Source organism: Drosophila sechellia, chromosome 3R, assembly GCF_004382195.2.
Source record: "Drosophila sechellia strain sech25 chromosome 3R, ASM438219v1, whole genome shotgun sequence".
Classification (NCBI taxonomy): domain Eukaryota; kingdom Metazoa; phylum Arthropoda; class Insecta; order Diptera; family Drosophilidae; genus Drosophila; species Drosophila sechellia.
The window spans coordinates 17,330,298-17,354,063 of record NC_045952.1 but is presented as its reverse complement, the minus strand read 5'-3'; the positions used below and the strand labels follow the sequence as shown (position 1 = coordinate 17,354,063).

General features: G+C 41.2%; 8 protein-coding genes across 8 annotated transcripts; 3 read left to right on the top strand and 5 right to left on the bottom strand.

Moving 5' to 3' along the window:
- Positions 1 to 3,062: 3,062 nt before the first annotated feature.
- On the bottom strand, positions 3,063 to 4,457 carry LOC6606882 (UDP-glucuronosyltransferase 2B31). The gene is given in 4 exon segments (XM_002031640.2): positions 3,063 to 3,877; positions 3,880 to 4,088; positions 4,091 to 4,148; positions 4,205 to 4,457. Coding segments are annotated over 4 exon segments (1,248 nt in total). The 5' UTR covers positions 4,443 to 4,457; the 3' UTR covers positions 3,063 to 3,134.
- Positions 4,458 to 4,597: 140 nt separating this feature from the next.
- Positions 4,598 to 7,167, top strand: LOC6606881 (UDP-glucuronosyltransferase 1-8). Its single transcript, XM_032722872.1, is given in 4 exon segments — positions 4,598 to 4,620; positions 5,265 to 5,518; positions 5,811 to 6,934; positions 6,937 to 7,167. Coding segments are annotated over 4 exon segments (1,599 nt in total). The 3' UTR covers positions 7,135 to 7,167.
- A 475-nt stretch (positions 7,168 to 7,642) lies between these two features.
- Positions 7,643 to 10,302, top strand: LOC6606880 (2-hydroxyacylsphingosine 1-beta-galactosyltransferase). Its single transcript, XM_002031638.2, has 4 exons — positions 7,643 to 7,718; positions 7,787 to 8,054; positions 8,662 to 8,921; positions 8,989 to 10,302. The coding sequence occupies exons 1-4, from the start codon at positions 7,650 to 7,652 to the stop codon at positions 10,060 to 10,062; spliced, it is 1,671 nt and encodes a 556-aa protein (XP_002031674.2). The 5' UTR covers positions 7,643 to 7,649; the 3' UTR covers positions 10,063 to 10,302.
- A 1,468-nt stretch (positions 10,303 to 11,770) lies between these two features.
- LOC6606879 (venom carboxylesterase-6) lies at positions 11,771 to 13,720 on the top strand. The gene is made up of 4 exons (XM_002031637.2): positions 11,771 to 12,803; positions 12,868 to 13,197; positions 13,264 to 13,396; positions 13,455 to 13,720. Exons 1-4 carry the CDS (start codon positions 11,789 to 11,791, stop codon positions 13,627 to 13,629), a joined length of 1,653 nt encoding a protein of 550 aa, XP_002031673.1. The 5' UTR covers positions 11,771 to 11,788; the 3' UTR covers positions 13,630 to 13,720.
- Positions 13,721 to 14,898: 1,178 nt separating this feature from the next.
- LOC6606877 (UDP-glucuronosyltransferase) lies at positions 14,899 to 16,604 on the bottom strand. The gene is given in 3 exon segments (XM_032721057.1): positions 14,899 to 15,801; positions 15,804 to 16,265; positions 16,333 to 16,604. Coding segments are annotated over 3 exon segments (1,575 nt in total). The 5' UTR covers positions 16,571 to 16,604; the 3' UTR covers positions 14,899 to 14,926.
- Positions 16,605 to 16,668: 64 nt separating this feature from the next.
- LOC6606875 (UDP-glucuronosyltransferase 2B20) lies at positions 16,669 to 18,471 on the bottom strand. The gene is given in 3 exon segments (XM_002031633.2): positions 16,669 to 17,985; positions 17,988 to 18,038; positions 18,098 to 18,471. Coding segments are annotated over 3 exon segments (1,500 nt in total). The 5' UTR covers positions 18,351 to 18,471; the 3' UTR covers positions 16,669 to 16,789.
- A 370-nt stretch (positions 18,472 to 18,841) lies between these two features.
- LOC6606874 (UDP-glucuronosyltransferase 2A3) lies at positions 18,842 to 20,581 on the bottom strand. Its single transcript, XM_002031632.2, has 2 exons — positions 20,303 to 20,581; positions 18,842 to 20,240 (listed from the first exon to the last, which is right to left on the bottom strand). Exons 1-2 carry the CDS (start codon positions 20,538 to 20,540, stop codon positions 18,919 to 18,921), a joined length of 1,560 nt encoding a protein of 519 aa, XP_002031668.1. The 5' UTR covers positions 20,541 to 20,581; the 3' UTR covers positions 18,842 to 18,918.
- Positions 20,582 to 20,849: 268 nt separating this feature from the next.
- On the bottom strand, positions 20,850 to 22,943 carry LOC6606873 (UDP-glucuronosyltransferase 2A2). Its single transcript, XM_002031631.2, has 2 exons — positions 22,622 to 22,943; positions 20,850 to 22,566 (listed from the first exon to the last, which is right to left on the bottom strand). Exons 1-2 carry the CDS (start codon positions 22,893 to 22,895, stop codon positions 21,233 to 21,235), a joined length of 1,608 nt encoding a protein of 535 aa, XP_002031667.1. The 5' UTR covers positions 22,896 to 22,943; the 3' UTR covers positions 20,850 to 21,232.
- Positions 22,944 to 23,766: the final 823 nt, after the last annotated feature.

The following is a 23,766-nucleotide window of genomic DNA, read 5'->3' as shown; positions in this document are numbered from 1 at the left end:
AGTCTTCATATTTGTGTAGCAGCAGCAACAAATGAATGCCGTCAACATTTATTATTAATTTTAATATTTCAAAGAGCTCCGGCGAGCCAGAACAAACAAAAACACTTTAAAAATAATAATGCGCCACTTTTGTTTTTTGAGGCAAATGGAATGAAGTTACTTTAATATTGTTGGCACATAGCCAATCACACTAATTTGATAGCTTTGTTGTTAGCCGATTGGATATGCCTGCATTCAATCTATGTTTTTGACTATATAATTTAGACATTTACTCATCATTGTATACACCTCTCGTTGGCCGCCGGCGACAACAATTAACTTTTAAACCACAGCCAAAGGCTGGGCAAATTTAATCAATTTATTTTATGCTCTAAAAAAACAGAGTATTTCACTAAATGCTCTAGAAATTGTAAGTTTCATCTTATACCAACATTTGATTGTTTAACGAAATTAAAATGGGTTCATTTATTAATAATAATCAACTTGAAGCGTTTGAACGTGGAGTGGCACAGCTTTAGTTTATATTCCTAAAAAGGAATTTGTTTGTCCTAGCTTTAGCACAACTGTTAAGTAATTTGGGTATTTATAAAGTTTAGAGTATACGTATCTTACCGTTTAATTTGCTTAAAAACCTTTTAATCAAAACCAATTTAAACGCAACAGGAAAAATACCCAAGCAAAGACTGAGATTTTCTTTTGTCTAAACGGTGCAGTAAACTATCTGTCATCTTCTAAATTGCGCGTGTTAAAAATGCCAAAGCCAAAATCCAAAAGACAAAACAAACTTAATTTCAACGGCAACCAGAAATAAATCGGTGCAAAAAAAGGTCCTTTAACAAGGAGCAAGAAAGCAAAAAGGCATCGACAATGAAAACCACAAAGCGGCGCTTTTGTTTGCCAGTGTCGCATGCAGTCAATATATATATGTACATATATATGTGTGTATGTGTGCGTATCTATATGTGTGTGTGCGAGTGTGTGTGTCGCCTGCCAATCAACTCAACAATCGCAATCAATTTGCCCCGCTGCATAGCCCCCAACTGCCCTTCCCCCCTACGAATTTCCCACCCCATTTCCCAGCACCCCATTTTCCATTTCGGGCGCATTGTCATGGTGCAAGTGCAACTGTCATTTCAAGCGCAATCTCTGCATATGCTAAAGGGGAAGGGATGGCAGGGGGGTCGTTTGGAAAATGTGTGATATATCAGGAAAACCCAAAAAAAAAACGTAAAATAACGCCCATGGCTCCGCAGTGCACTTTTTAATTACGATACTGCGACATTAAGGACCGCAGACATTACATGCATGAATCATAGCCGCAAGGTGTTAAAAAAAACGAAAGGAAAACTATTTTAACCCGGATGTGTTGCTCTTAAAAATAAAAAGTGCCTTTTAGTGGAATTTTCATGTAAAGCATGCAAACCGTTGAAGAAATATTCACTGGAAAAAAACAAGTATACAATGTTTAATGCTAGCGATCACTTAACATTTTGTTTGTTATATGTATGTTGCTTAAAAAGAAAAACGTAGCAAAGCCTAAATTGCCGCACCGAAATAGGCATTACAATTTTCAAAATTATAGGCATTGTACGCGAATCAAAATCATAATACGCATACGCAGCGTTGTACCGGCGCACACACTCGTAAATTCGCCATTGTTATGCTAAATTTATTTGCCCCCCACAGCCATCTGTTGTTGCTGTTTTCGGTGTGGTTGCTGTTGTTGTTAACTTCATCAGAAGTACGATTGAAACGCAGCTTCCGTTTCCGCAAAATGGCTGTCAATGTGTGAGTGTGGCTGGATGGCGGAAGGGGGGGAGAATTGGTGCGCCGGGAAAATTCCACTTTGCCTGCAAACAAATCAACTTGAACTTCCGTTTCATTTCGCTTTTTCTTGCCATTTCATATTCTTTTGCAACTTATCCCGCCCCCCGCTCGCCGCTCGCCCACCTCCGGCAAACCGGAAAAAAAAACCCACTCAACTCTCAATTTTTATTTTCCCTTTACTGTGCATTTCGGCGACTTTAGCGTAAATTTACTTTTCACTTTCAGCGCGCCATCAAAAAGTTTTTGTGCATAGCTAACTTTTTGGCTCACATTACGGATATTTTCCATATTTTTGCCTGCTTCACTTCCTTTTGCCTCTCTCTCAACGTGTCTTTTCAATGTCATTGCACACGCTCTTACACTGAAAATAAATTGTGTTATTTCGATTTTCAATAATATGGTTTAGCATTGAGGTTTATTAAAATAAGCAATTTAAAAATCTTAAGGCTTTAATTAATTTTCTTAGCTTGTTCAAATAGTAGAATATATAGATAACCATTTCGAATTTGCATATATTTGTAATAAACGTGCCATGCTTTTCGCTCAGTGCACAGACACACTCGGAAAAGCTGTCGTGTGTGTTGCAAGAGGGGAAACTCTGTCTTTTTGGCATTTCATTTCCTTCATTTCAGCCGTTTTGCACCTCGGAGCGGTTTCCTTTACTTTATTTTATATTTTCCTCCTTTTTTTGGGCGCGGGGTTGTTGTGGAAGTGGGCGGCCGGTACAGTGGCACCTACGTAAGTTGATGCTGCTTAATTTAATGCTCGAGTGCCTATTTAAATTTTACCCTCCCCATCTCATCGTCTGCATTTCCAAATTTGTTTTGTCATTTGCGTTTGGTTTATATTTTCCTCTCGTTTCGCTTGCTAGCGAAATCAATCAGCGGCCGGCACGTGTGTGCATTGATAACGTGGCCAATAATAGAAAAGCGAAATGTATTTTTGGCAGCCCATGAAAATACATCTCAACTTTTCGATGCGAGTTAGCGATTGTTTGTGCGCTGGGTGGAAAAGATGAAAACAATTTTGTGCAGCATGCTGTTAGGCAGTAATTTGCTTGTGGCATCAATGGAAATGGATGTGGCACAATGGAAATGGAAACGGGTGGCCAGAAATTCCAATGTTTGGCAATACCATCTGTTTGTTCGAGATAAATTCACATTATGGTTTTCCCAACGATCTGAATGCGCAAATAAGACCATATCATTTACTGTGTATAAAATTTAAAAACATAGTAGGTTTTAAATTCTTTACTGTCAACTTTACTTATACAAAAGTATATAGATTTACTAGTACATACTACATTTCTAGTTGCGTTTGACTTTAGTGCTTTGAGTTCTCTCTCCTGTAAATAATAACTTCTTAAGCAGATTATAGTTAGTAATTGGCAGTACAATTAGCAACAGAACCATTACTGCAAAAATAATTAGGAGCACATCCACATTGTGGTACTGCCACCAGTTCAGCCTTTGGGCCGCACTTTTCAAATAGGCAGCTCCTTGATGGCGGGTCACATGTTCCACCCAGTATATCGCCTTTTCCATTGGCGTGTGTTGTTGATCCCGATATCGGAAGGACATGCCCTGCACCACTTTCGTGTAGGATGGCTCACTGGTAATCCGCTCGATGGCTTGTCGGAAATCATCGGCTTTCAACGTCTTGAAGTCCAGCATAATGCCATAGCCGCCTTGCTCGGCATGAGCCATGTTGAAGAACTGGACACTAAAGATCGGCAAACCGACCACAGGTTTACCATGATAAATGGACTCCGTGGTGCTCAGCATGCCGCCGTGGGTCACGAATGCTATGATCTTGGGATGGGCCAATATGTCCGTCTGTGGAAACCAGTCGGAGATGTAGACATTCTCCGGTTTGTTGGGCAGGTTATCCAGCTCAAATTTCCGGAGAACACGCTGCTTGAGTCCATCTAACGCTTTCAGGATCTCTTGAACCTTTGCTGGGGGTAAGTCCTTGGACTTGAGATTCGAACCCATGGAAAAGTAGATTGCTCCATGTTCTGACTCATTGATGAATCTCTCAATCTTAGTGAACTTAGTGAAAAATGTTGATTGAAGAGCACCATGGAGACATTTCGGCGCATCTCATAGAAACACCTCTTGTTGCCCGGAAAGAACTCCTTGTAGAACTTCTCTTGAGTCGGTAGGAAATAGTAGTCCAGTAGAAGCCTTTCATAGCCAAGGAAAGCCACGTTCAAAAGGCGTTCGTACAGCGACATGTGATCGTTGAAAGGAAACCATAAAGATCGATGAGATTCTGAGTAAATGGCTTTTGGATAGAAGCCCACAAAGACCCAATGTCTCCTAAGAAAAAACCGGTTTAGGAAATAGTTCACACTTTAAAAAATAAAATTACTTACCTCCCATAACTTTGACCACATTTGTCACATTTACATCAGTATAACCAGGAATGGGTTTCTTCTGAGGAAAGACGGAAACCACGGTGATTGTATGTCCAGCCTTGACCAATCCCTTGGCCAAAGCATGCCCCACATTGAAGTGAGAACGACCGGCGGAATTGAGAACCATCAGGTAATTGTATCCACTTGAGTAACCCAAGGTACACAATAGCCCCAAGATCAAGGTGAATATACGCATGGTGATGAAAATCAACCGAGGAGCCAATAACCAAACCGAACCGAACTGAGCGCGTCTCTGCTTACTGTGCTCAACATGGATTTATATAGATATCTGAGTATATATACAATTGTCATTGTGAAATTAACTTTTGTAAATTCAACGTGAGGCCCAGCATGGAATTGGCAGGAACCAAAAGGTAAACACACAATTTTGATTGTAGAAAATCGTGCTCGTCAAGTCGACTGTTGAATGACCTATAGTTATCTACATATATCAAGATACTTTAAGTTTATGTAGTTAAATTGCTTATTCTACTTAATTGGCCAATGCATTTTTATATATTTAATTAAATTATTAGTTTATAAAATATTATATCACTTTTAAAGAGTAGTGCCAAGGGCTCGAAATCTGCTGATCTATCAGCATTAAGTTCTCATGATTTTGCAAGTTCTCAAGAGAACTCAAGCAAACAAAAAAGCTGTTCACTCAATTAAAATCTTTCAATTTAAGAGTAAATTATAATCAAAGAGAGAAAATCGAATGCTATAAGAGAGAAAAACAAACATCGGTAGAAAAATAACACCTTTTTAATAAATTAGTTATTTTTAAAACCAGGAGGTTATAAAAATATTGCTTAACTATTGTAAATAAAATATTTTTATACCACATTATTATATATTAACTATACCATGTACCATTTTGTCAATGCAGGTACATACACACAAAGCTGTAAAATAAAATTCTGTCTGGGCACCCACCACTTCAAACGTTTCACTAATCTACTGACAAAGTTTCTTATCAAATACTATAAGTTCTAGAAATGAAGTAAGCCTGTTTCAGTCTGCTTTTTAACCTTCAAAGACGCTGTCGCAATGAGTTGGTAGTCTTAGCCCTTTTTGGCCAATCATGGGCCTATTCCTACCTGATGATCAGCCACACTGCATCAAAATCGCACTATGCCGTCGGCTTTGCATTGGCCAAAGGATTAGCCGCCGCCGGTCATGATGTAACTTTGGTATAGCCATTTCCCCAAAGGAAGCCCATTAAGAAAATAATCGATGTGGAAACGCCGAATATTATCACCGTGATGGGCGGTGAGTACTATACTATATCATCGCTTATCAAAAAACTACAACCATCTGGCACGTATTGCTTATCGCGTGAAATAAGCGTTGTCTTATCTGATAAGTAACACGTGAAAGTTGCCCAAATCTCAGGGGGTCAACAACAAATTGGTTGTACCGACTATTTTTGGCTATACAAATCTATGTAAACGAACATCAAGCATCATTATAGAACTTTATAAACAACCATAAAAACTAAGCTTTGTTGGTGATAGGAACTGGTTTTTTGTTTGTTATGTGATAGCATTCTTCTCTTCCGTAGTTTACAAAGTTCGAATTCTGGAGAATGCCAAAAAGCCGGTTCTATTGCGATATCCAAAATTGAGTTTAATGGGATTGGATTTAACAGAAAGTCTTTTAAAGGAGCCGAAAGTACAGGAGCTATTGAAGCAAAACCGCACCTTCGATGGAGTTATCTGCGAGACCTTCATGAATGACGCCCACTACGGTTTCGCAGAACATTTCGGAGCTCCACTGATCACCCTGGGCAGCTTGGGTGCTACTGGCTGGACCTCTGATCTGGTGGGCACACCCTCGCCGCCATCGTATGTGCCACACTCCTTACTGCGGTTTGGGGATCGCATGAATTTCTGGGAAAGGGCTCAGAAGTTGTGATTCCAGATATACGAATTTGCCTATGAGAATGTTATTAATCTGCCAAGACATGAAGCGCTGTACCGAAAGTATTTCCATAAAAACAAACAGGACTTTTACAGGATGCGCAAGGATACGTCGTTGGTGCTGCTTAACAATCATGTATCGATCAGCAATCCACGGCCCTATTCGCCAAACATGATCGAAGTGGGCGGAATGCACGTGAATCGAAAGGCTCCAAAGCCACTGCCCCAAAATATTCTCAAGTTTATCGAAGAAGCGGAACACGGGGTTATCTATTTTTTATTGGGCTCCAATCTGAACAGCAAAGATTTGCCGGAGATCAAGCGAAAGGCCATTGTGGAGACGCTAAGGGGACTCAAGTACCGAGTTATTTGGAAGTACGAGGCGGAAACCTTTGATGACAAACCGGATAATGTTTTCATATCCAACTGGTTACCGCAGGACGATATCCTGGCACACGAAAAAGTAATTGCCTTTATAACCCATGGAGGACTTTTGAGCACAATGGAATCGATTTACCATGGCAAACCCGTCGTGGGTATTCCCTTCTTCGGCGATCAGTTCATGAATATGGCAAGAGCGGAGCAAATGGGCTATGGCATCACGGTGAAGTATGCCCAACTAACGGCTTCGCTATTCCGATCCGCCATCGAAAGGGTTACTAGTGATCCTAGCTAAACGGTAAGGGTCAAGGTGATATCCACTCAATACCGGGACCAAAAGGAGACTCCACTGGAACGAGCTGTTTACTGGGTGGAGCATGTGACTCTCGGCACAAAGGAGCCAAGTACCTGAGAAGTGCCTGCCAGGATCTGAACTTCATCGAATACCACAATCTGGATGTTCTAGCGTCGTTCTTTTCGATTATTGGATTGACCGTTATTTCCGTCCTTCTATTAGTTTGGGTTTTAGTTACTATTATAAAAGGATTTCTATGTAAATCTAGCTCGAAACTAAAAGTTAACTAGTTTATAATTAAATATTTATTGTTACAAAACTAAGCTATATAGATTGTTATTTTTTTAAAGAATATTGGATTAATTCGGTGGCAACAACTTAAATACATACATTTAATTTCTTTTTCTTAAATGCCTCGCATAGTTTTCATTATCAACAACAAAAGTTGGTTGAATCCGAATTCTACTCCAACCATGCGTCAGAAAGAGAACCAAAGTAAAAAACAAAACAAAATAATGCTCCCCACCAAAAAAGCCGGTGGGAAAACAAAGCGAAGGAGAATCCGAGAATAAAACCTATCCAAAACTGATAATAATATGCGAGAGAGCCTCTCCACTATATAGAGATATTGACACTCGATCGTGAATAGCGTACAAAATATTGAGATTTTGGCAGCGTAACGATGACGAAGAGAGGGCGTGAGTATAAAAGTGCTGGTCATCTCAGACGTGGAGACCGAGAGCAGACTCTCCAAATTTGATTGGGACCTAACCCAAACCACTTATAATTACCTCATCGCAGTCCCATGTTAACTCAGTTTATCGCGAGGCGTCGAGGCGTTCGAGGCCCCCACATCAGTAGCAGTTTCACGAGCGTAGGCCGTTAAGAACGCATTTCACAACTGGCAACAATTAAGCCGAATTAATTGTATTGAATTCGTAGTTCCCGAAACTAACGATGAAACCAACAGCTGGCCAAACGGGTTTTCTGGCCCTGCTGCTGTTCAGCCTGCTGAGCTGCGTGTCTGCCTACAACTACCTGGTGGTGCTCCATACCGCCGCACGATCCCATTACCATGTGGGATCTGCCCTGGCCAAGGGATTAGCCGCTGCGGGACATCAGGTGACCATCATCTCCCCCTTCGAGCTGAAGAAACCCATCAAGAACATCAAAGATGTGCCGGCCAAGAGCATTCTGACTTCCATGCAGGGTAAGTTTAACTAGCGAAATTATTAATAATATTATTGCACAATCTAATGTGAAATTCAGTAAGACTACAGACACTGTGTCTGTAGTTCTAAAATTAATAATTGTTGAATGGAATCTAAAGTTTGAACAATGAACTTCCATTATAATTCAAGAGCACAGTAGTATCATATTATTAGTGTGATTAATATACCATAAATTATTTCTGTTATTTTGCAATAGAGACAATATTCAAACACTTTTAAAATATGGATTTGTACAATATGGCCTATGGTATAAACCGGTTGGGTTACATCAAATGTTTATTTTAAAATAACACACAAGCCTTTTGTTGACAAACAAAGTTTTCTGGTTTACTTATGCATTACATAACTTAATGAATTCAGCTTATTAGCTTAACTTTCAAAGTCATTTCACTTTTTCCTTAAAAAGTTCCTCCGTTGAATTCGATTCGATAAGCCTAGCTAACAATTGCTTCTGATAACGTCTATGGTTTCTAAGCAATTAAGGGTTTTAAAATAACCTAATGTTTTTTATACCAATTTTTTATGACATTACATGTTCTCTTTGTTTGATAGAAACGCGTTTTAATTAACTTTAAATTATTTTAGGAAGAATTTCTAACCTTTTGCAAACCTCAAAGGAGCCCATAATCAAGCAGATCATTGACTTTCACGAGATGGGTATTGAGATAACCGAATTGCTGCTGGAGGAACCATCTGTGATAGAACTGATGAAATCCAACCAGACCTTCGATGCCGTGATATCCGAGGTGTTCCTGAACGAAGCTCACTTCGGATTCGCCGAGCATTTCAAGGCTCCACTTATTGGACTGGGCACCTTTGGAGCTATTAGCTGGAACACCGATCTGGTGGGTGACTATTTGTTATAGTGACTAAGAGGATTCGCCTAATTTATGTTCTTACCTTTTATTTTAGGTGGGATCTCCTTCACCGCCCTCGTATGTGCCCAGTGCACTGCTGAAGTTTAGTGACCGCATGTCCCTCGCAGAGCGAGTGGGCAACCAGGCCTTCCTCACCTACGAATATATCTTCCTCAACTACTTCTACCTTCCGCGCCAGGAGGTCCTGTACCGCAAGTACTTCCCCAACAACAAGCAGGACTTTTACGATATGCGCAAGAACACGGCTCTGGTTCTGCTCAATCAACATGTATCGCTCAGCTTCCCCCGACCCTATTCACCCAACATGATCGAGGTGGGCGGCATGCACATCAACAGAAAGCGCCAACCGCTGCCCAAGGACATTCTGGAGTTCATTGAGGGCGCCGAGCATGGAGTTATCTACTTCTCGATGGGCTCGAATCTGAAGAGCAAAACACTGCCGTTGGAAAAACGCCAGGCGCTGATCGACACCTTTGCCCAGCTGAAGCAGCGTGTGCTGTGGAAGTTCGAGGACACAGATCTGCCCGGAAAGCCCGCCAATGTGTTCATCTCGGACTGGTTCCCCCAGGACGACATCCTGGCCCATGACAATGTGTTGGCCTTTATTACGCACGGCGGTCTGCTCAGTACCACGGAGTCCATTTACCATCGCAAACCCTTCGTGGGCATTCCAATCTTTGGCGATCAGTTCCTGAACATGGCTCGTGCCGAGCAGAATGGCTACGGAGTGACTGTTCATTACGAGGAATTGAGTTCTGCCAAACTTTTGGCTGCCATTAAGAAAATAATCAACGATCCCGAAGCCACCCAGAAGGTGCGCGACATGTCCGACAGGTATCGCGATCAGCAGCAGACTCCTTTGGAGCGGGCCGTTTACTGGGTGGAGCACGTGTCCCGGCACAAGGGTGCCAAGTATTTGAGGAGCGCCTCCCAGGATCTGAACTTCATTCAATACCACAACCTGGACGCCATGCTGATACTATATGGAGGAATTATATTCGTGCTCTATTGTATTTTCCAGCTGATCCGTTTGGTGTGGCGATTCCTGCAGGAATTGTTTGTGAAGAAGGAGAGTTCCAAGCCAAAGAAGAAAGAAAAGCGGAATTAAGTTCAAGTGATAAATAAGTTTGGTTTCCATGACGAGTTTAAATCAGGGTGCTTACAAACAAATTAGCTTTTAACTGGCAAATATAGAGAAATACTTATTAAGTCTAGAGAATGAATAATTTATATATAGAGCTTCATGAAAACTCCTTCCCATTTTCAATCCAACTGCAAAGTAAAAACGCTGCAATTTTCTCATCATTTTCTTAATGTACTTGTCTGTAATAAAATCAACAAAAATATATTTGGTATGTACGGATTTTTCCATAAACTGTCTTCGAATTCGCTGCGATTCAGTGTTGTTGAAAAAGCTCATGGAAATTTCATTTGATTTTGCAGCGGGGATGGGGTTGTGCGGTTGGTTTCAGCCTGCGGCTCGAAGCTTGTAAACTAAAATGGAAAATATTGTGAGCTTCTATCGAAAAAATGCCACGTTGCTTTCCTATTTTTCTCGGTCTCCTATTCTATCTTCAGCTGCTTACATTTCATTTATACTCGTATACTCTCACGAAATGGAAACTCAAAAAAATTTTAAATGTATCTTAAAATCTTGTAAGCTTATGCATATTTCAATCCGCAAACTTTTATGAAACATTCGCTTTATAACTGCAAATTTTTAAAAATGTTTGCAGTCTTTAGGAACATAGAAAAATTTTTTATGAGACCCTCAAATTTTCTAGATCATCTCATTATTGTTTCATCTAAGGGTATTTGTAGTTTCGGTTCAGTGGTGAAAGCTTTTCATTGTTGGTTCCCATTTTCATAGACCCCTTTTTTCCCGCTCCTGCAAGTTGCACATAGTTAACGCTTCAGTTGTAAAAATGCCCATCAGCGCGTTCAAATTTTTAACAGCAGCGAACTGAGCGCCACGCCCACTCCCATTGCCTGCCCCCGCCACACCCACCCAACGCCCACGGGCTAAATACTTTTATTTTCTTTGCCGTGCATCTTCCTCTTCTCATCCTTTTGCCAAGCAAAAGGCGTGTAAAAGTTGTAGCCCAACTTATTGAAACTGTTTTGGGCCATGGCCATGCTGCTGGAAAATCACCGTTTTCCGCGAAAATGTTGCCGGCTTTAATGCCGATCCGAGTTAGAAATGCATCCAAGGAGCTATTGTTTCGCTGGCTAGATTTTGGGCCATAATAAACCTCAAAAAGCGTCTTAAAAACAATATATTTATAATAGAATGTATTTATTAAATGTAGAATGTATTTCGCTCAGAATGCATTTGAATTGGTTTGTCATATAGCAAAGTAGGCTGGTAGACTGATATATATTGTTTTATTACTTATCGGGGAATTTTTCTGAGCTTGGCAATGAATCTAGTTCAATGCACTTTAGGTCACGTATTTGTAGGCCATTAGAAAATAATCATTTTAATTTGAGGCTAACGAAGTTGGTTTGCTTCTATCTGTTTTCATAAATATTAATAATCGGCATTAAGCTGCATTTACATTAAAGTTAAATTTTTAATTTTTAAGAGCTTTAAAGCTTAAACTTCTTAAATTGTAAAACAATTAAACTTTTATGCAGCTGTTTCATTCCTTTGTTCCTATCTAAAGCGACTATTCAGTTGCACACCATAGTGTCGTATAGGTATGAATCTGAACGCACATCACATCAGTTGCCAATCGCATCTGGGTAAAGCCCCAAAAGCGATTTCAGCCACAAGATTTAGTATAAAAACGACAGCGGAAACTTTTATAACTCAGTTTAAGGTAGACGGCAATATGCTAAAGTTATTCGTAGTGGAACTGCTGGTTCTACTGGCCAGTTCGTCGGTTCTCTCCATCGAGGTGGACACCGAACTGGGAAGGGTGCGAGGAGCCAACCTGACCTCCAGATTGGGTGTCACCTTTCATGCCTTCCGAGGCATTCGGTATGCAGAGCCACCTCTGGGAGATTTGCGATTCGTGAATCCGCAGCCAGTGAAGCCCTGGTCCCCGCAAACCTTCGATGCTAGCGAGGATGGACCGATGTGCCCGCAGCCATGGGATAACATGACCGATGTATCTGAGGACTGTCTGAGACTTAATGTGTATACAAAGGATTTGAAGGGCCGCCGACCTGTGATAGTGTTCCTACATCCTGGTGGCTTCTATGTCTTCTCTGGACAGAGTAAATATCTAGCGGGACCCGAGCATTTCATGGATCGCGATTGTGTGTTGGTATCGCTAAATTACCGGCTGGGTAGTTTGGGATTCCTGGCCACCGGAAGTAAGGAAGCTCCTGGCAACGCTGGTCTCAAGGATCAGGTCTTAGCTTTGCGCTGGATCCAGCAGCACATCCATCGATTTGGCGGTGATCCCGGTAGTGTAACCCTTTTGGGTTACAGTGCGGGAAGTATAAGCGTAGCTCTTCACATGCTATCGCCCATGTCACGGGGTCTCTTCCATCGAGGCATCTGCATGAGTGCTGCTCCATATGGACCAGTTAAGTACAAGGACAATGATCTACAACTGGCCAAACGTCAGGCTGGTTTATTGAAGTGTCCACAAGAATCCATCGGGGAAATGGTGGAGTGTATGAGGCGAAAGCCCTATTTGGATTATGTGAGCACCTATAATGGCATGTTTGAGTTCGGCTGGAATCCCGTGCTCAACTGGAGAATCGTTGTGGAGGAGGATTTCGGGCAGGAGCGTTACCTCATCGAAAGTCCCTTCAAGACAGCTCGACGTGGCGACTTTTACAAGGTACCCCTCATCACCGGCATTACGGAGTTTGAGTTTCTTTCTGGAGCTTTCTGTAAGTATGATTTTAAACGAGGCTCTTAGAAAATGGAAGACAATATTCTATATATTCTCTATAGTTGATTTGCGAAATGAAAGTATTGTTAGCCGCTATAATAGGGATTGGGAACACTATGCCTCTATTGCTTTGCTCTTGGAACAAAACTCAACCCAATCGCGAGCTGCCAGTCGAGTTTTCCGGGAAAAATATATGCTCGAAAGTTTGGACAAGCTGGAGTACCCGAAATCCCTGAAAGGTATGGGTGAACTCCTGAGCGACGCCTTGATTGGAGTATCCTTCCATCGGTTTCTTCAACTGATGTCCCCCCACACACCCATTTACACATATCTGTTTCGTTACAAGGGTAGATATACCTTCTTGAAAAATCCCGATAACCAGCAAACCATAGGTAAGCACTTATAACGTAATTTATATTGTAAACATCAAAAATTTAATGTTATTTTTACTTTAAAAGGCCCCGTTCATCACGACGAGCTAATATATTTATTCCATGTTGGACTTTTGAGTCCTTTGTTGAAGCGAGAGGATCCAGAAAATTTAATGATCGAGCTATTGACGCGTATGTGGATTGAGTTTGCTAAAAAGGGGTAAGTGTAAAAATACTAGCTTTATTGAGGTTCTGAGAATATAATCTTTTGTCCTTAGTGATCCTCATAACAAAAACGATGAATGCCTAAAAGATCTGAATTGGCCGCTGTACAACTCGAAAGATAAAGGTTATCTAGAAATTGGCAATAACCTTACAGCAAAAACTGGCGGTTTCTTTTTGAATCGGTATCAAATTTGGGAGGATTTATTTCCACTTTCAAGCTTTCACTAAGCATCTTTAATTAATATTCTATCATAAATGATGTAATAAATCTTTAAGCCCCCTTTTCAGTGCTAATTAAAGCTACAGCTACATATTACCATCTGCTCGGGGAAACAAAATTGACAAACAAAAATGACAAAATGGTTGAGCGCATAACTATCGTCAGGTGAACGAGCATTGAGTATATTTTCCTCAATTTGCAGAAGCAGTTCGGATTTTCTCGACTTTTCGCCAGCACAAATTGTTGTAAAAACATGAGACAAAAAAAAGGCGAACTGCGAAGAGAAAACCCAGTGAACCGACCGATTTGCTTGGACAAGTTACCGATTAGATTCAGTCAAGAAGTGAGCTGATATTTCGAAACATTTCCGAGACTGTAAATTGGGATTGCTGACATTGCGTAAATAATGGCTCAGCTTGATCTGAAAAACCAGAGTGTGTGTAGTTTTCTTTTCCAGCTGAGCTGCAATTAAACGTCAGAGTTTCGGCTGGCTTAGTCAAATAATCAATTCTGCTGTTTCCGTTGGCGATAATCAACATCGCATTAAAAACGTGTCGAACCGCAAAACAGGACTTCATTAAATAGCCCCGTCTCCACTGACCGACCACTCGGGACATTTAAAGGGTTCTGGCTCTTAAGCTATGGGGGTCGGCAAATGCAGCCCTAAATCGCATGAAATTATCCACATTTGCATGCCAACACAAAACACACAGAGCTAATGGCAATTCCAGCCACACCACATTTATATAGCTCATGAATTTTTGATTACGCATTTGGCAATGCGGCCAAATACGGTCAAAAGCACCAGTCGTACCCAAATGAACCAAACCAATCCAACGGAAGTGACTCCGTGCAATTTAATATTACGCATACGCAGCGTATGCAACTGATTGGCAGCGGTTAATAAATGCGCTCAAACCGGCGCTCACGCCCAGCCCACACATGCAAATATTTGAATGCGTATTCCATTATTCACTGGACGCCAATCGAGCAGCTTTGCGTGTGACCAGAAAAGCATCGTTATAATATAAATACGCGCATCATACATAATATCCCATCATTTTGGTGCTCTATCCTGTGGTGAAAACAAACTGGGAATCGCGGGGTTTCACCGAACTGCGCTTGGTCATAGGTGGTTATACGACGGCCATTATCGCGGGGGTTAGTAGCTATAAACTATGGTAACGATATAGATAAGGTAAGCAGAATTCAGACTCCATTTAGCCATTGGGAAAATGTAAAATCATCTGTATGTCTGACATATTTATTGTGCAAATATTTATTGAAAGTATAACTAAGTAGAACCTAACGAACTTTCTGCTTTCGTTGTTTTTTAACAACTAAACGTGTTAAGATATTCTTAGAAATCTTACAGACACTATAAACAATAATAAGAAGAATGGCATGGACAACCATGATTGCAAGAAGAACAGTGCCCAAGACATCCAGGCTGTGGTGGGTGAAGAAGTTCAATTTTCTCCCGGCCACCCGCATATGAGGTGCTCCCTTGTGTCGAAGGACGTAGTGAGTCCACCAGACAGCCGTCTCCAAAGGCTTCATTGGTTGATCTCGATATCGAGCTCCTGTTACCCTTGCCGTGACCTCAAATCTCTTCTCCGTCAGCAACTGGAGAATTGTGTCCTTCAACTCATCACTTGTCATATCATGGTAGTTCAAAGCCAGGCCCAAGCCCTGTTTTTTGATGTGATCCACGTTGGTAAATTGGTCGTAGAAGAAGGGCAATCCCAGAATGGGTTTACCATAGTGAATGCTCTCTATGGTGCTCTGCATACCTCCGTGGGTTATAAAGACTTTCACTTTTGGGTGGGCCAGGATGTCCTGTTGCGGTAACCATTTGCGTACTAGAACATTGGACGGTATATCTTGCAGCTCCTCATCCTCAAATTTCCACAAGATGCGCTGTGGCAGGCTGCCAAATGCTTCTATCAATATTCTCTTGCGGTCCTCTACCATGTTCTTAGTCCTGACATTGGTGCCCAGAGAAGAGTAAATCACACCATGTTCACCAGCACCTTGGATAAAATCCTTCAATTCCTGGGGTAATGCTCCCGGTTGTTGATCAATATGCATACCACCGACTTCGATAACATTCGGAACATAAGGACGCGGTGGACCCAATGTGAAATGTTGATTTACCAAAACTAAAGCAATGTTTTGCTAATTTCAGACAATGGCTTTGTTTCAGCTATTTTTGGGAAATATTTTTTGTAAAGGGCCTCATGCTTTTGCTCATAACGCAAGTGCCAGTTAAACCAAGAAATGGAGCGTTCCACAAAGTGCGCCATGCGACCACCAAAAGTATCCAGGTCATAAAGGTAAGATGAGGGAGACTGAAGGTAGGACATCGGCGATGGACTACCCACCATTTCGTCGATTTTCCAGTCGGTTCCACAGGGAGCTAATCCGATAACTGGGGCCTCAAAATAGGCGGCAAGGCCATAAAAAGCATCGTACTTCCATATGTCCACAATAATTAGATCAAACTGAGCCTTTCCCGGCCTGAGTATCTCTCGTCGCACTCCGTCGTTATTAAATACATCTTTAGTAATATTGTACACAAATTCATTGGTTGCGTCGAAGAACTCCCACGTGTTTTTTGGGGTTGTCATTGTTTTCAATAGTTCTAATAGGAATATAAAAAAAGCATGCAAAAATCAGATTGTAAATAAAATATTTATTGCCTTACTTACCGTCAAAACCATTAAACACTTCCGGAACATAAATGTCGTATATATTATTCACTGGTTCTTCAGATGGAAACGGACTCACTGAAGTTATTTCGTGCCCCAAAGAGGCCAAGTTTTTGAGATATGGAAGGGCATGATAATAATGCGATTGGGAGGGAACCGGAAACAAAGCCAAAATGCGAGCTCCATACAAGAAACCAGGAAATAGTAAAATTAGGTAAAACAAACCCGACGCCCACATTTTTAGACCGCAACTTTGCTTTCCCCAAGATCTCAACGAAGACTAAATACAATCCCAACCACAACCATTTTAAAATAAAAATTGATAAGATTAACCCGATAAGAGTGTAAGGAAGTATAATATATTTTAGCATTAACTCAACATGCTTACATCTTCCTAATCTATATGTCATAAATCGAATGTACACAGATATGTATTCTCTATTGATATATTGGTAAGTTAATTTACTTTCTGCTTGGGTGCTCTATTATCCTTTTTACTCTTTAGGATGGCCCTCAACAGTTTAATTACACAAAGGACAACAATGCTCAGGATTGCCAAAAAGGCCAGGAGAAAAGTTCCCAAGACATCCAAGCTGTGGTAAGTTATAAAATCCGTATTTCTGCCCGCTACCCGCATATGAGGTGCTCCCTTGTCTCGTAGGACGTAGTGAGTCCACCAGATCGCCGTATCCAAAGGATTCATTGGTTGATCCCGATACCTGTCCGCTGTTCTTCTTGCCGTGACACCAAAACTCTTTTCTGTCAGCAACCGATAAATGGTGTCCTTAAACTCATCGCTTGTCATATCCTGATAGTTTAAAACTAAACCTATACCCTGAGCTTTGATGTGTTCCATATTTCTGAACTGATCGTAGAAGAATGGTAATCCCAGCATCGTTACACCATGATGGATACATTCGACTGTGCTCTGTAAGCCTCCGTGAGTAATAAACAGCTTTACGTTTGGATGAGCAAGGATGTCCTGCTGCGGAAACCATGGGCTAATTAGAACATTCGAGGGTACATCTGACAACTCCTTAGCATCGAATTTCCACAAGATGCGCTGTGGCAGGCTGGCAAATGTGTCAATCAATATTCTTCTGCGATCTGCAGACAAATTTTTACTCCTAACATTGGTGCCGAGCGAAAAGTAAATTACTCCATGTTCACCAGCCCCGTGGATAAAATCCTCAAATTCCTGGGGTAAAGCTTTTCGTTGTTGATCAATATGCATACCACCGACTTCAATAACATTGGGAGCATATGGTCGTGGTGGAGCCATCGTAAAGTGTTGGTTAACCAAAATCAAGGCGAAATTTCGGGTGATCTCGTACAGAGAACGTTTATCGGCAACTTTTGGGAAATACTTTCTCTAGAGCGCCTCATGCATTTCCTCGTGCCACCAATGCCAGTTAATCCAAGCCAGAGACTGATCCACAAAGTGCCCCAAGCGTCCTCCATAGGTGTCAAGATCAAACCAGTTGAAAGACGGAGACTGCAGGTATGCTAATGGTGATACATTGCCCACTAGTTCGTCAATCTTCCAGTCGGTTCCATAGGATGCAATTCCAATGATGGGGGCATCAAAATAGGCCGCCAAGCCATATAGATCATCAAGCCGCCAAAGATCCACAATGATCAGATCAAACTGATGTATTCAAATTCATTCCATGTGCCCTTCCGGTTCTTTAAATTTCCAACAATTTCTGAAAGGATGTTTTAGATATATTTTCGCATGGGTAAGTAAATCTTAAGTATTACTTACCCTCTATATTTTCAAATAATTCCGGAACTGGAATATCATGTATATTAGCGACAGGTTCTTTCAATGGAAATGGGCTTACAGAAGTAATCTCATGGCCCAAAGATGCCAATTTCTTTATATAAGGTAGGGCGTGATAGTAATGCGAGTGGCTGGGTATGGGAAACACCCCGAGGATACGCGCTCCTTCCAAGAGAACAGACAGCAGGGCCACCACCAGAAGTATCGATCTCAGAACCAACATACTCGTAGGCATTCAGCCGAAAGACTGAATCGTTAAGCTAGACCTACATACTCCGACTGGCTGATACGATTTATCAGCTCCAGACAAATATTTCACAAGATTTCTGTTTAGTTGCCAGAGATAGTAACATAAATGCCAGTCATCTATAAATATGTGAAAAATTATTTATACGACAACCGAGTGAAAAGTGCTTGCTTTTCATGATTTTCAATCTTCATTTCTTAAAGGGTTTCTGAAAAAAATGTATTATAATTACAGAACGGTTAACAACCAACATACTCAGATGTTCTCTAATCTTTACTTCGGTAAAGCCCGCTTAGCAAATTTTTGCTAGCTGATAAGATAATTTGCCTACAGAAATTTATGAAACTCCCTCTTAATTTCCTTAGCGTTAGCAACAGAAAAACTTTGATAAAGCTCTCCATCTAAGTACTATTGTAACCCATTTACTGATATCATAATCTGCTCCATATAATAATAGCAATGATTAACTAGACTTAAAATTGTCGGACTTAAATTGTTTTATTTCCTTTATTTAGCTGTAGGTTTAAAGTTCAATTTACAAATATCACGAATTGCTTTACTTGGTTTTTAGCTTTTTCTTGGAGTTTCCAAAATCCGTAAGCTTAGCTGCTTTCCCAAGGACTCCCACAATGATCGCGACAAGCAGAAGAGCTCCGCCCAAAAGGAATCCAATGACATCCAGGCTGTGGTAGGCGAAGAAACCCAAGTCCTGGCCAGCCACTCTCATGTAGTAGGCTCCTTTGTGCCGCAGAACGTATTCGGTCCACCAAATGGCGGTGTCCAGTGGACTCATTGGCTGATCACGATATCGTTCGGACATCTGCCTAGCAATCTGCGCAAATCGCGGCTCCTTGAGCAATATCTCGATGGTCTTCTTAAATTCCTGCTGTGTCATTGTCTTGTGATCGAGTCCCAATCCAAAACCTGCTTGCGTGGCCCGCCTTACATTCAGGAATTGATCGTAGAAGAAGGGCAGACCCAAGACGGGTTTGCCATGATGAATGCTCTCGATGGTGCTCAACAATCCGCCGTGGGTGATAAAGAGCTTGACCTTGGGATGGGCCAGGATATCCGGCTGAGGAAACCACTTGCTGATAAAAACATTGGACGGCTTGCCAGGCAACTTGTCGTCCTCGAATTTCCAGAGCACTCGCTGCGGCAAGCTGGCGAAGGTTTTTAGGATAAGATCTCTCCTTTCTGCCGGTAGATCCTTACTGAGAACATTAGAGCCCAGTGAAAAGTAGATTACACCATGCTCCCCGGAACCTTGAATAAACTCTTCCAAGTCCTTGGGCAAAGGAGCTGGCTTGTGGGATATGTGCAGACCTCCAACCTCGATCATGTTCGGAACGTACGGACGCGAGAAGCTCAACGAAAAGTGCTGATTCAGCAATACCAGGGAGAAGTTTCTATTCAAATCGGTGAGTTTAACCTTTTGCGAGGCCTCGGGAAAGTATTTCGCATACATTTTCTCCTGCTCTGGCATATGAAAAAATCTGTAGTTAATCCAGGCAACCGTAGTATCCACAAAGTTGGACAGACGCTCCAAGAAAGTCATTCGATCCGTAAGACCCCCCGTTGCCAGCGGAGTATACGATAGAGGAGATTCATTGCCCACTAGCGAATCAATATTCCAATCAGTTCCAAAGGTGGATATGCCAATTATAGGGGCATTGAAGTGGGCCGCAAATCCATAGTAGGCATCCGAGCGTAGAGCCTCAACAATGATAAGATCGAAATGATCCTTTCCAGGTGGCAAAAGGGTTTTTGTAACCTCTTTGTTGGTAAGAACACAGCGTGTAATGTCCACAAAGAATTTATTGATGGCGTTGTTCCCCTGCCACAAATTCATTGGTTCGCTCAGTTCGTTTATCAATTCTTAAAGGTTGTTAAAATTGTGTGAACGGAAATTTGTTACATATATGTTTTTATCATCTTACCGTTATAATTGTCAAATACATCTGGGAGAAACACATCTCTGAAGTTAGCCAATGGTTTCTTTTGCGGAAACGCATTAACCGAGGTAACATGGTGACCCCGACCAGCCAGTTCCTTTAGATAAGGTAACACATTAATATACTGTGATGGCCCCGGAAACGGAAATATAGCCAGTATCCTGGCAGCCTGCAGATAAGCTGGCAGAGTTAGTAACAGAAAACCTATCCGTAGAGCGTGCATCTCAAAGATCGTCTGCACTTTGCGATCTCACTTTGTAAACTGAATCGGCAAACGTATCGCAACATAGTTCTAAGTTATTAGATAACACTGTAAGCCACTGACATGCAATAGTAATTCTTGACAGATGAGATTACGTAAATTTCGTAGGCGATCCACATCTCACCGTCGCACCCCATCACAATTTTCACGATCTTATCCCCTGTATTCCCCTAAATAAACATATCGCTCTTCTGAATTAACAATTGTGTGCAGTCGAAGAAAAAAGGGGGTCAGTTTACGCTTCAAGTGAAAAAATTCAGAAACACAAGCTTAAAGCCTCGATCCTTCTTTAAGGTTATGCATTTAAAATAAAATATTATAGTTTCTGTGTATTGTGCATTACATAGCTTTTTGAGTATGCAGTCAATAATAGAGCTTTAAGCTACGGTTAAGTAAAGGCCAAGGTTCATGCGTGCACTATATGATTATAATGACAGCATTCGACGTTTTAGCAGTAGTTTCTTTTGAATAAATTTAAATATGAACAATAAATGAACAATGAACATTAAATGATGAAAATGAATAATGAACAAAAATACAACTATCCTTAGTATTATTAATATATTCACAGGTGCTGGTAACAAAACAAAAATGCAAATGTTTACTACTCTAAGAGGAAACATAAATCGGTGGCGGCAATCGACTTTAATTGGTTACTGGGTCTTCAATTTACTCGCCTCCACACGCGTTTTTCTGATTATACTAATAAGTAATACCCTTTGTAAGCATTTAATCGAAATGACGACGATCAGTATGGACAACAAAGTGATTGCGATGAGCAGCCCCCAGGTGTCCAGTCCGTGGAACTGAATAAAGTCCAGATCCCGCGACGCGCATCTCAAGTGTTTGGCTCCCTTATGCCGTAATACGTACTCGGTCCACCAAATGGCGCGCTCCAAAGCGGTTTCCTTCTGATCTCGGAATAATTTTGATTTGGTCTGAGCTGATGCCGCATAACTGGGATTACTTAGCAGTTCCTGGATCAAAGACGTGAGTTCTGTCGCATTGACACTCCATATATCGGCACTGAGACCATAGCCGGCCTGCTTGGCCCTCTGAACATTCAAGGGCTGATCATAGAAAATGGGCAATCCCAGTATGGGTTTTCCAAAGTATATACTCTCGATGGTGCTCAATAGACCTCCGTGGGTGATGAACAGCTTAACATTCGGATGAGCCAGGATATCGGGTTGGGGGAACCACTTGCTGATGAAGACATTATCGGGTTTTTCGGGCAACTGATCATCCTCGAATTTCCACAGCACACGGTGTGGCAGTCTGGCAAAGGTTTCCATTAGCACTGTTCGTGTGGATGGCGGCAAGTCCTTGCTTTTGATGTTGGAACCCATGGAGAAATAGATTACTCCCTTCTCCGATTCCTCTACAAATTCCGACAGTTCCTTTGCTAAGGGCGTCACCTTTCGCTGCTGTTGTAAATGCAATCCGCCCACCTCGATCATATTGGGCAAATACGGGCGTGGATAGCTCAGGGAAAAGTGCTGACCGAGAAGCATAAGCGAAAAGCTGTTCAAAATTTCATCCAATGATTTCGTGGCCGTGGGAAAGTATTTCGCATACAGTTCACGTTGGGTCGGCAGGTGGACAATCCTCTTGTGCAGCCACATTACAGAGGCTTCAAACACATTCCTCACACGATCCTTGAAATCCATTTGCTCCGTTCGCGATGAGAGCAGCAAGGGATTGTAGGACAATGGCGATATGTTGCCCATTAACTCATCGATGTGCGTATCTGTGCCGTACGATGAGATACCTATGGTCTCTGCTCCAAAGTGCTGGATCAAACCAAAGAGGGCATCAGTTTGCACTGCTTCCATCACGACCAGATCGAACTTCTCTCCGCTGTTCAGTAAATCCTTTACAGCCGGATCATCCAGGATACTTGTGGTCAGAAGATTGAGAAACTCTGTGGTCATAGTCAATATTTTCCATTGACTCGCCGTTTGGGTGTAATCGGCATTTCCAAATGCTGCAATAAATGTGAATTTTAATAGATAGCTTGAAAACTCTTTGAGTTTACTTACCCGCCATTATTTCGTGAATTTTTTTAGCACCAATCACCCGAAAGTTGGGCTCGATTTCATCGCTGCCAAAGGTATTGATCACGGTGACATTGTGACCCCGATGTGCCAGTTCCTTCAAAAACTGCTCGGCGAAAATGTACTGTGATCGGCCGGGAAAGGGAAACACGGCCAATATACGCGAACTTTGAACCCCTTCATCGGCATTTGCGCTGAACAGCCATATCAGGCCAATTAGAAGAAGGCCAAGACCAGTTCCAGAACATATTCCACCCATTTGCAAGGCAACCACAACGATTCGCTGACAAACGACAACTAATCTAACATAAGAACTTTCAATATATAATTATCGGGGAATGACGATTAGAAGAATAGCCCAAAATTTGCTCATTCTACACAAAGCAAGTTCAACGAAGCGAGAAAGTGGCCTATTAATTTTATACCAAAACAAACCCACAGCTCGCTCTTTTTGTATGTTTCAATTTATGCACCTATATGTATGTATGATTGTATATATTTTTTATCATCACCGGCTTGACTCAAACAACTTTGTTGATTGTTTACACACAATACTCAGATATTATGTAAGTAATGGGAGAAACAAATAGCACTCTTTTTTCAAACTGGTTCTCTTAAATTCGCTCTCTATCGACTTTTAGTTCTCAAACGCTCCAGTTGATTTTGAGTAACTTGTTGTTAAACAAAATGTCTTGTGCTCAGAGAGCTTGCAAAATATTTATAATCGTTTAGAAACATATATGTACATTTTCCACTTAATAGAATATTTTTAGTAATTCCGTTTTTGGCATTGGCTGATAAATTGTAATAAAATGCTCTTTGAAAATGTATGTTGAAAATTGAATAAAAATATTGATTATTTCAAATTGGAATCACTCAAATGTATTGATGTCTATTTGTACAGAACTGCACAGACGTGCACTAAATGGTTCCATAAAATGAGTTTAAAAAAATAATCGTAAATATTTGGAGCTATCAAGATTAGATAAAGCTACCAATAGCGCTTATCATTCATTGGCCCTCCTGTAATCAGACTAAAAAGCAGACAAAAAATAATTACAATCGAGTTGAAAATGTTTATTGTACTTAGTCGTATTTTCTAAAATAATAATTATCTTTTTTAATATTCA

What these genes read in the sequence shown, in the direction of transcription:
- LOC6606873 (XM_002031631.2), bottom strand. Translation starts at nt 22,895, where the DNA reads ATGGGTGGAATATGTTCTGGAACTGGTCTTGGCCTTCTTCTAATTGGC. An exon ending in AATTCACGAAATAATGGCGG is followed by an intron (nt 22,567 to 22,621) that starts GTAAGTAAACTC and finishes CATTTATTGCAG; the next exon opens with CATTTGGAAATGCCGATTAC.
- LOC6606874 (XM_002031632.2), bottom strand. Translation starts at nt 20,540, where the DNA reads ATGCACGCTCTACGGATAGGTTTTCTGTTACTAACTCTGCCAGCTTAT. An exon ending in TGTATTTGACAATTATAACG is followed by an intron (nt 20,241 to 20,302) that starts GTAAGATGATAA and finishes ACAACCTTTAAG; the next exon opens with AATTGATAAACGAACTGAGC.
- LOC6606879 (XM_002031637.2), top strand. Translation starts at nt 11,789, where the DNA reads ATGCTAAAGTTATTCGTAGTGGAACTGCTGGTTCTACTGGCCAGTTCG. An exon ending in GTTTCTTTCTGGAGCTTTCT is followed by an intron (nt 12,804 to 12,867) that starts GTAAGTATGATT and finishes TATTCTCTATAG; the next exon opens with TTGATTTGCGAAATGAAAGT. An exon ending in ATTGAGTTTGCTAAAAAGGG is followed by an intron (nt 13,397 to 13,454) that starts GTAAGTGTAAAA and finishes TTTTGTCCTTAG; the next exon opens with TGATCCTCATAACAAAAACG.
- LOC6606880 (XM_002031638.2), top strand. Translation starts at nt 7,650, where the DNA reads ATGTTAACTCAGTTTATCGCGAGGCGTCGAGGCGTTCGAGGCCCCCAC. An exon ending in CATTCTGACTTCCATGCAGG is followed by an intron (nt 8,055 to 8,661) that starts GTAAGTTTAACT and finishes AAATTATTTTAG; the next exon opens with GAAGAATTTCTAACCTTTTG. An exon ending in TTAGCTGGAACACCGATCTG is followed by an intron (nt 8,922 to 8,988) that starts GTGGGTGACTAT and finishes CTTTTATTTTAG; the next exon opens with GTGGGATCTCCTTCACCGCC.